The sequence below is a fragment of the Eutrigla gurnardus genome (assembly GCF_963514095.1).
Source record: "Eutrigla gurnardus genome assembly, chromosome: 17".
Taxonomy (NCBI): domain Eukaryota; kingdom Metazoa; phylum Chordata; class Actinopteri; order Perciformes; family Triglidae; genus Eutrigla; species Eutrigla gurnardus.
In genome coordinates this window covers 24,240,986-24,252,158 of record NC_139928.1, presented here as the reverse complement: position 1 = coordinate 24,252,158, position 11,173 = coordinate 24,240,986, and the positions used below count along the sequence as shown (strand labels likewise).

General features: G+C 44.3%; 1 protein-coding gene across 1 annotated transcript; it reads left to right on the top strand.

The window, feature by feature from the left end:
• Positions 1-1,104: 1,104 nt before the first annotated feature.
• On the top strand, positions 1,105-7,906 carry LOC311027836 (uncharacterized protein; the record flags this gene model as incomplete). The annotated part of the gene is made up of 4 exons (XM_084032003.1): positions 1,105-1,109; positions 2,588-2,665; positions 3,902-3,975; positions 5,348-7,906. The coding sequence occupies 4 exons, from the start codon at positions 1,105-1,107 to the stop codon at positions 6,493-6,495; spliced, it is 1,305 nt and encodes a 434-aa protein (XP_083888129.1). The 3' UTR covers positions 6,496-7,906.
• Positions 7,907-11,173: the final 3,267 nt, after the last annotated feature.

Here is an 11,173-nt window from a genome sequence, read left to right as displayed (position 1 = left end):
TGGTGGTCCTCTTGTGGATCGGCTCTGACCTCCGGAACCTCAGGGTCCATCAGGTTCGGCGGGTCCTGAATCAGGCTGGAAGGAGAACCTGGAACGGAACTACATACTTTAGAGACTCTTCATTTAAATTGTTGCTTTTAAACCGAAAATTATAAAACATTTAGGGTGAAAATTCCTGTATTTTTTTCCGTATCACAATATATTTTTGCTGAATAAAAATATTGCAAAGGTAGGATATTTGAAACTGATATTTTGTCTGCAGAAAAAAAAAGTGTTCAGATGTAGAAAAACACAAACAATGAACACAAAACGTTGAAATGTCTTAAAGTTTAAAACACAGAACCTTTAAATGTGACCTGAAAACAAAAAACAGCTTTAATATTATTATGAAGATAAAAAATAACTACATTAGTTTGACCAATAAATCAAATAAACAGCAGAGAAGCAGCATCAGAGAACAAGTCACATTTTAATAATGAAATTATTTTATCAGTAAATCGTCTTCAAAAACACCAAAAAACATAAAAATGCTGAATATCGTGATAACAATCACGTTAATCACGATTCAATTCTACGTGATTAGTTTATCTAATACAGTTTATATGAAGAAGTTAAAACTCCACATTGAAGTACAATGATGACAGTAGTATTCTGTACTAGGAGTAAATGGTCCTCATTTGTATAGTGCTTTTATCCAAAGCGCCTTACAGTAATGACTGACATTCACCCATTCATTCACACAATGAGTCAACCACGCAGGGCGACAGCCAGCTCGTCAGGAGCAATTAGGGTGAGGTGTCTTGCTCAGGGACACCAGGCACTCAGCTAGGAGGAGCAGGGGATGGAACCAGCCAACCCGCTCCACCTCCTGAGCTAAACCCCCCCCCTGTGGAAAATATAAATTTTGAACGCAGGACATTTACTCAAGTAAGTAAGTAAAGAACGGTAGTACTGCTACTTTTACTGAAATAAATTATTGTGGTATTAGTACTTTTCCTGCAGTAACGGAGTATTTCTCCCACCTCTCTGTGGTATTAGTACTTGTCCTGCAGTAACAGAGTACTTCTCCCAACTCTCTGTGGTATTAGTACTTTTCCTGCAGTAATGGAGTACGTCTCCCACCTCTCTGTATTATTAGTACTTGTCCTGCAGTAACAGAGTACTTCTCCCACCTCTCTGTGGTATTACTACTTGTCCTGCAGTAATGGAATACGTCTCCCACCTCTCTGTATTATTAGTACTTGTCCTGCAGTAACAGAGTACTTCTCCCACCTCTCTGTGGTATTACTACTTGTCCTGCAGTAACAGAGTACTTCTTCCACCGATCTGTATTATTAGTACTTGTCCTGCAGTAACAGAGTACTTCTTCCACCTCTCTGTATTATTAGTACTTGTCCTGCAGTAACAGAGTACTTCTCCCACCTCTCTGTGGTATTAGTACTTTTCCTGCAGTAGAAGTAGAACGCAGCAGAAGGTGGAAACACTCCAGTAAAGTACAAGTACCTCGGGTGTGTACTCGTACCAGTAGGTGAGTAAATGTACGTCGTAAACACAAGCAGAGATCCTCGACGCGCAGTGAAAGCGGCTAGCAGGAGCTAGCAGCTAGCTCCTAGCAGCTAACAGCTAGCTCCTAGCTGCTAGCGGCTGCTGTGTGTGGGTGCTGTAGCTAACGTTAGCTTAGCACAACAACATCGTCAGTAAAGACGTTTCCAGCAGGAGAAAGAAAACCAACCTGCTTCTCTCCGCAGCTCAATGTCGGCCTTTAAAACCACATCCAGCTCCTCTTCATACCCGGATGTTGTTGTCTCCAAACGGCCAATCAGATGCTCGCGAGCCGCAGTTAGCAGCCGCCGTTTGGATTAATGTTGAAGATCCTGAAATGTGGACATTTTCCACAGATCGAGTCAAAGAGGACCAAAGAAAACCAGACCGGCTCTGGTGCTTCTTCACGCTCCGCTCACATGCTAACACATGCTAGCACAGGCTAGCTGGGTTCCGCTGGAGAGAAGGACCGCCGAGACCCGGAAACACAAACACCACTTCCGCTGCGCTCCGATGGCCTTCACAATAAAAGCGTTGATTTTACCCGCCGTGCTTTAGGGGAATATCATCTGGCCTTCACAATAAAACGTTGATTTACCTGCCGTGCTTTGATGAGAGAAGATTTCCGTGGTGGAGTAAGTACATTAACTCTAGTACTACTGGAGTACAATTAGAGGTACATGTTCTTTATTTGAGTTTTCCCATATTATGCTACATCGAAGCAGCTCTGAGGGAACATACATGTAATTACACTTATTTTAATTAGCAATTACTTCTAGATTATGATTATTTATGTAAAATATAATCAACAAATACTAATGTATAATATAATAATAAATAGTCATAATACTAACAGCAGCTACGATATTCTGTATTTGAATATCAGTTGGTTTTAAAGGAAATCTTACGTTTTATTTTGAAAGCGTTCCCGGAAGTGATCGTTGATACCTCCGCCGGTGTGACGCCGCTCGGTTAGCTGCTCGGCTAGCTGCTGCTAGCGGATGGAGCCGTTAGCTGGATGTAAATAAGAGAAGCAAACCGTCAGAGTTGAGTTTGGTGATCGGAGCAGAGATGGAGCGACACCACGACCTGCTACACGGAATGAAGCCGCGAAGAAGAACAGGTTGGCTGGCTTCCTGTTTGCTGCTCCGCTCACGTTAGCTGGTTAGCCGCAGCTAGCTTCCGTTCAGTCTGAGTCTTTTACTTCAACACTGTACCTCAGTATTAGTTAGAGGTACTTGTACTTTACTCGAGTATTTATACCTTCTGCTGCTTCATACTTGTAATTCCACAACAGATTCTGGTTATTAAACAACTGATTAACGATGACGCGTTATTATAGATTAAAATAGCAGCACTTTAGAAAGTTATTAAAATGAGCCTTTAAGTGTCGCTCTGCTCGTCACTGGTACTTCCAGTAGTATTTGTGTACTTGCAGTAGTATTATTATATTTGTGTGTACTGATGCAGGACACGATGAAGCAGTTTGAGGCTCTTCTGAGAAAATAACCACAAATATGAACTAAATATCTAGATATTATTTATACGAAGGGAAACATACTTTTATAAGACAACGTATACCTTTGTATTATTTATTTAGATAGTTTTAGGGTATTTATACACTGTGGTATTAGTACTTTGACTGCCTCCTCATCAACACAACAAGTTGAACCAGCAAACATATATTATTGTTTGACATCTTTAATCAATGAAGAAGTACTTGGATGTTGTACTGCAGTAAAAGTATACATTCTACAGTATGGATTTACTCTGTTACTGTAGTCAAAAGTATTAGAATCAAAGTATACTTAAAGTACCAACGGTACAAAGTACTCATTATGCAGAATATTGTATTTATTCTATTATTCTATTATTGTATTCTAAGGATTAATGTGTTCATGCACTAATACATCTAAACTAAAGTAACTAAAGCTGTCAAATAAAAGTATTTACCTCTGAGAAGTACATCGTCCTCCAGTAAAGTACAAGTACCTGAAGTACTTCCATAAAGCTGCAGAAAACTCAAACACCCGATGTTGTTTAATAATGTCAAAGTAGCATTTAAAGTGATAATGTTAATTAATATGAATTTATTAATTTAATCTATTATTAAAGGGGACATGTTTTGGTCTTCAGTGTGAATCTGTGTTTTTGCGCCGTCCGTCGCTCAGAAAGTGCGAGCGGCTGAAATGACGTCATACTGAAGCATCTCCGACCGAGTCCCGAGTCCCGAGTCCCGAGTCCTGGCTGACTCGACCTTGCGGTCCACATCTACGGAGAAAGACGGGGTTTTCTTCATGTTCTCCGAGGACCTGAAGATCCGGTGGACTTCCTTTATTGTTCGTCGTCACTTTGTCAGCGAGGCTCGCAGCAGGACGGGTCTGGATCTGGGTCTTGATCCGTCCGTCTCCAACCACAAACTCAGAAGCTGCTGTAAGTTTTGACATTTTTGTTTTACTGTTGATGTCGCCGGTTCCGTTTCGCTGTTAAAGCAACGAGAACTCCGAGGAACTTCACGGTTCTTCAATCTGAAACTGTGCAGGAACCTGCAGGGAAAGGTTCTTAGAAGAACCCGTGCTTAGGGTTTCTCGAGGAACCTTTTGAAGCTCTGCGAGGAACCAGCACAATTTCTGCTGTAGTAAAGAAAATAATAATAATAATAGTAATAATATAATTATTAATGATGATTATAATTACTAATAATGACACTGAAAGGTTGATTGGTTTTTAACTAAAGCTCTGACGATGTCTTAATAAATAAATGGAAACATTGAGTCATCGGCATATTGTAATAATGTCCAAGAAGAATTTGAAGGCTTAGTAAAATAGAAAATATGACATTAATAAAGGAGGTTAATATTTGAGCGTTTCCTGTAGCTCTCGGTCAGCTGGTAGTTTATCCCGTCTTCCTTTTGTTCAAGCGCTTGAAGGTTTGAAGGATCCAGTAGGACTGAGATCGGGACTCAGGCGTCAGGGCAGGGTCCCAACCCAGGTCTTCTTGGGTACATTCCTCTGTAAAACCTCTTGGTCTTCCTCTGATTTTGTGATTCCTTCAATGCGGACTAGTCCTCCAGAACCAGAGGCCCAGAAGATGGCGGCTCTTTGGGTGTCGAGGGTGGCCCGTGTACCCACTAGGCTCGGCGGAGATCTGCACACCTGAACCTCTCGGAAAAAACCAGACCAAAGACGTGAGGCTGCCGAAGACCAGCTGGACAAAGTCGGGATGAAGAGCAGACTGAGATGTATTATCATGTTTTATAAGCTTACAGTTGACCCCAAACACAAAGAAAAGAATACAGAAATCAATAATTTGAGGAAATAAATGAAAAGTGTTAAAATTACATACATTTATTAATAAATAAATAAACTTAAAAATAAATGTAAAATAAAGATAAAGGCAAATAACAATAAAATTAAAAATTTATTATTGAATGCAAATTAATACAGGAAATCATAACGTCAATAGAATTAAATTAAAACATCCATTTCTGTCACATTTCTTAAAACAATTAATGACTACATCCATTTTAATGTTATTTTTGATAATGTCATATTAATACATTTATCGAGTAATTTATGTTTGTTTTTGGCAAGTTGGTCCTTCACAGATCTGTAACAAACATGAATACTGAGATGACATCATGTTATTGATTTATCTTCATGTTTCTGAACATTAAAACAAAGCACAACCTGAAAATGAACATAATGTGTCTCCTTTCATGGATGATCTGAACGGTGTAATGGTGAAAACATAAATACAAGAAAACATCATCCGGCTTGATATTAACGTCCGTCTGTGTTTCAGTTTTACCTTCAGATGTACGGAAAGTGATCATTGGTGAAGGAGAGCAGCAGGACTGGAGCGCCAGTCTGGACCAGGAGGACCAGCAGGACCAGGAGGACCCAGAGCCCCCCCACATTAAAGAGGAACTGGAGGAGGCTGATATCACCAAGTTCCCGTTCACTCCTGTGAAGAGTGAAGATGATGAAGAGGAACCTCAGCCCTCACAGCTTCATCAGAGACAAACTGAACACGTGGAACCAGAAGCTGCTGGAGAGGACTGTGGAGGACCAGGACCACACAGGGACTCTGATCCAGGACCAGATACTGATGACAGTAATGACTGGAAGGAGACCAGAGAACCTCAGTCCGGTTTAAATGAGGAAGTTCCTGTCTGTGATGCAGAGAAACCATTTAGCTGCTCTGAATGTGGGAAAAGATTTGGCATCAAGAGAAGTATGAAGAGACACATGATCATCCACACGGGAGAGAAACCTTTCAGCTGCTCAGAGTGTGGGAAACCCTTCAGGACTAGGGGGAACCTGAAGGTCCACGTGAGATCTCATACAGGAGAGAAACCATTCAGCTGCTCATTCTGTAAGAAGTCCTACACGCAGAGTGCAGACCTCCAGAGACACATGAGCATCCACACGGGAGAGAAACGCTTCAGCTGCTCCGGCTGTGACCAGCGCTTCACGTGGCTCTTCGAGCTCAGGAACCACAAATGTGTCGGCCGGCAGTCGTCTCCGCTTCACCAGACACAGAGTGAACAGCTGGACGCTGATGGGGAGGACTGTGGAGGACCAGAAGCAGCCAGGAACTCTGGTCCAGGCGGACATCTGCAGCCTCAGTTGGGTTTAAGCTCTCTGAACAATGATGAAGCTGCTGTCGGTGCCGAGGAGAAACCGTTCAGCTGCTCCATCTGTGGGAAGATGTTTGGCCGCAGGACCCACCTGAACCGGCACATGAGCTGCCACACAGGGGAGAAACCCTTCAGCTGCTCCATATGCGGTAAAGGCTTTCCCCGCAACGACATCCTCGCCCGCCACATGAGGTTCCACTCAGGAGAGAAACCGTTCAGCTGCTCCTTCTGCCTGAAAGGTTTCACAAGGAGCGACCACGTGGCCACGCACATGAGACGGACGCACTTCCTCTGTGATGGAGCGCCGTGACCTGCTGAAGGTACCAGGACCCACCTATCAGGACCTCGCAACACTACCAGGACCCACCCACCAGGACCTCACGACACTACCAGGACCCACCAACCAGGACCTGGGAGGGACAGTCCTCAGTTCCAGTGGTCCACCCGACCCGTCTTAAATCAAGGACCCTGTCTCTTTTACCATGCTTGATGGTTGTGACTTTCTGGCCTTGTTTATCCACCTGATGTGTTTACGATTAAATATTTTGTTGAGCACAAAGTTCCTCGTAGATTGAGCCTCTTTTCTGCACCAGATTTAACTGCCTCATTAAGTAGCATCCTTAGTCTTAAAGCCAGTGTGGAGATACAGGATCACTTGAAACCAGAGAACCTAATGGATCCGCCTGTATTAATAGCGATCATGCTAGCTTGTCAGGAAGGAGATTCAAAATCACTCCAAAACAAGGAAGAGGGGTCCACTAACCTCCGAACTCGAGACGTGACACAGAGGACCAACATCTTTACGAGATAATATTTATTGTAATTATGAGAAAAATGGGGTCATCTACATGGTTATTTATTATTTGCACTGTTATTGAATGAATGTGGCTTTAATGAGATGTGTTTAGTTAAAATGTGGGTTTACAGTTTGACAGCGGAGTCTTCTTCGTTGGTATATGATGAAGATTTGTAAGTAAAACCTGTTGAAAAAAACAGTTCAAAAACAACAAAAAGTTGAACCTCCACAGACCCCCTTGAGGACCAAACCTCTCCACAGACCTCCTTTAGGACCAAACCTCTCCACAGACCTCCTTTAGGACCAAACCTCTCCACATATCTCCTTTAGGACCAAACCTCTCCACAGACCTCCTTTAGGACCAAACCTCTCCACATATCTCCTTTAGGACCAAACCTATCCACAGACCCTCTTTAGGACCAAACCTATCCATAGACCCTCTTTAGGACCAAACCTCTCCACAGACCCTCTTTAGGACCAAACCTCTCCACAGACCTCCTTTAGGACCAAACCTCTCCACAGACCCTCTTTAGGACCAAACCTCTCCGCAGACCTCCTTTAGGACCAAACCTCTCCGCAGACCTCCTTTAGGACCAAACCTCTCCACAGATCTCCTTTAGGACCAAACCTCTCTATAGACCTCCTTTAGGACCAAACCTCTCCACAGACCCTCTTTAGGACCAGCAGTCCTGCTCCTAGTGTTCCTCATGTCATCTGAATATACCGCTAAACCTGGTCCAGGCTACAGACCAGTACAGGAACCTGAATATGTGGCCTCCAGTCACAGCTGTTCTTCACTCTGCTGCCGGATTGGAGGACTGGTCCGACTGCTGCTCCAATCAGACTCCTTCAGGAACTGCACATCTAACGTCCAGGTAGCTGAAATTGATCCAGAACATCTTGGCTGAAACATTCAGTGTCCCGGGAAGTTTTATCATTACCCATCACTTGAGTTTTCAAGTACACTAAGACTAATAATCATTAATATTGAAGAGACAAAAATAACAAAGAAGAAGAAGCTTCTAGATGACACCGGCCGAGTCGTCCAATAACAAGCAGAGAAATGATTGATTTCTTCTGCTCATATCCGGTTTGATTTTGTTCTAAATTCTGAACCTGAACTCTGGAGACCGGACTCACGAGACTGCAAATGCGGACTTTACCAACCCTGAAAGCACTCGCCGACCTATGACCTGTACACATGTTCTACATCAGTAGTGTTGAGATTCATATTAATGGCTGTTTGTTTGTGTTTCAGTTTTACCTTCAGATGTCCAGGAAGTGATTGTTGGCGAGGACTGGAGCTCCAGTCTGGACCAGGAGGACCCAGAGGACCAGGAGGACCCAGAGCCCCCCCACATTAAAGAGGAACTGGAGGAGGCTGATATCACCAAGTTCCCATTCACTCCTGTGAAGAGTGAAGATGATGAAGAGGAACCTCAGTCCTCACAGCTTCATCAGAGACACACTGAACACATGGAACCAGAAGCTGCTGGAGAGGACTGTGGAGGACCAGGACCACACAGGGACTCTGATCCAGGACTACACAGGGACTCCGAGACCGGAGACTCTTCTGAACCAGAGACTGAACTCATTGATGATTGGAAGGAGACCAGAGAACCTCAGTCAGGTTTAGACTCTCTGAATAAAGACAAATCACCTGCCAGTGAGAAACCATTTCGCTGCTCTGAGTGTGAGAAACGATTCGGCTTCAAAGCCGATCTGAAGAGACACGTGAGATCTCACACAGGAGAGAAACCATTCAGCTGCTCCGTCTGTGAGAAATATTTTGCTCGCAACGCATGTTTACAGAAACACATGAGACTCCACACAGGAGAGAAACCCTTCGGCTGCTCCCTGTGTGGTAAAGGTTTCATTGAAAGTGGATACCTGAAGATTCACATGAGATCTCACACGGGAGAGAAACCTTTCAGGTGTTCAGTCTGCAAGAAGTACTTTGCATGGAGAGGACGTCTCCGGAAACACATGAGGATCCACAGCGGAGAGAAACCCTTCCACTGCTCTATGTGTGAAAAAAGATTTTTGCAAAAGGCACATCTGAAGAGACACATGATCACGCACACTGGAGAGAAACCCTTTGGTTGTTTGGTGTGCGATAAAATGTTTTTGACCAAAGGACATCTGAAGAGTCACATGATCACTCACACAGGCGAGAAGCGGTTCGGCTGCGGCGTCTGCAACAAAAGGTTTGCGTGGCGTCGACAAGTCAGCAGGCATAAATGTGTTCGTCGTCACCTGACTCCGACCGAGGAGGTCAAAGAGGTGGAGCCTCCAGCCGGCAGCTCAGTGGGACACCTGGACTGTGGAGGACCAGAACCAGACCAGAACCCAGAGACCGGAGACTCTTCTGAACCAGAGACTGATGACAGTGAGGATTACTGCGATGATGCGGGTCGGGGACCTGACCTGCAGTCCTGAGTAACACCTGGAGGTCGTCTGCAGGACTCTCATGGTTCCTTTAATTAGAAAGTAGAAGAAGAGAAGACACATTAAAATCTGTGAATAACTCCTTTTAATATTGAAGCTTTCGGTCAGAGACGTTCATCAGGGCGACAACGGGTCGTCATGACTCTGTGGGATTATGGAGGGGTCTCTGGGATTATGGAGGGGTCTCTGTGGGATTATGGAGGGGTCTCTGTGGGATTACGGAGAGGTCTTTGTGGGATTGTAGAGGGGTTTCTGGGATTATGGAGGGGTTTCTGTGGGATTATGGAGGGGTCTCTGGGATTACGGAGAGGTCTTTGTGGGATTATAGAGGGGTTTCTGGGATTATGGAGGGTCTCTCTGGGATTATGGAGGGTCTCTGTGGGATTATGGAGGGGTTTCTGGGATTATGGAGGGGTTTCTGGGATTATGGAGGGTCTCTGGGATTATGGAGGGTCTCTGTGGGATTATGGAGGGGTCTCTGGGATTATGGAGGGTCTCTGGGATTATGGAGGGTCTCTGTGGGATTATGGAGGGGTCTCTGGGATTATGGAGGGTCTCTGTGGGATTATGGAGGGGTCTCTGGGATTATGGAGCGGTCTCTGTGTAAGGGGACTAAAACTGTAGTGTTCTTAATCATTTGAAGACTTTTATTTCATAACTGGCTTTAAAAGCAGCAATAATGGATAAAATATGTACAATGTCATATCAAATATCCTCTTTAGTGTGTGTGTGTGTGTGTGTTTGGGGGGGGGATGCTCTGGGTCCTGGTCCTGATCCTCCTCCTGGTCAATACTGGAGCTCCAGTCTTTTTCACCAATTATCACTTTCACAGCTGAAGGTTAAACTGAGTTGGTGTGTGAGCAGCTCTGCTACAGGACTGAAAGGAGCCACAAGAGGACTGTTTGGGTCCAGGTCCATGATTTAGCCAGCATAGCTGACTAGAAGGATGGAGTGAGAAGCAGATTAAAGCAGGACAGGAACCGCTCTGAGCTGGTCCTGGATCAGCAGGACAGGAACCGCTCTGAGCTGGTCCTGGATCAGCAGGACAGGAACCGCTCTGAGCTGGTCCTGGATCAGCAGGACAGGAACCGCTCTGAGCTGGTCCTGGATATGCAGAACTCCATTCAGAAAACCAGGAAAACAACAAAGAGGCTCTAATCAGAGACCAGATGTTCTGATAAAATGACTCAGCATCTTTTCTGAATCTGTCCAGCGTCTCCTGTAATCCATCAGCACATGATCCACCAGAGACTACGTGTTGGGATCTGATTTCACCGGGTTTCTCAGGAAAGAGTTTTCTACCAGAGCTTTCTACACTTACTGTGTGGTCGTCCTGCTTTCAGCAGCTTTCCCTCATCAACTTCATCTGGATTTATGATCATTTAGTGGGTTTCTGTCTCCCTGCTGCAGTACCACCCTCCACCTGAACTGGTACTGTTGGGCCGGGGGGCGCTGTTTTACACCAAACGTCTCATTAAAGCTGTTTAATGTGAAATCTGGTTGTAAATATGAAGTTAACTATCTAATAAATGACAAACTGAAGTATAGAGACACCAAATTACTGCACAGAATAGAATTAAAGGTTGCTACATTTGAATGAACTGAGATCGTTAACAGGACAGTTGGGAGATTTTCCAGTGAATAAATGTCGTAATGATGCTTAACACGTGGAAATACGTTCACAGTTCAAACGGTGTTTTTGACAAAGAAGAAGAACCGACCTGCTGCTGCTGGTCGGTTCTGG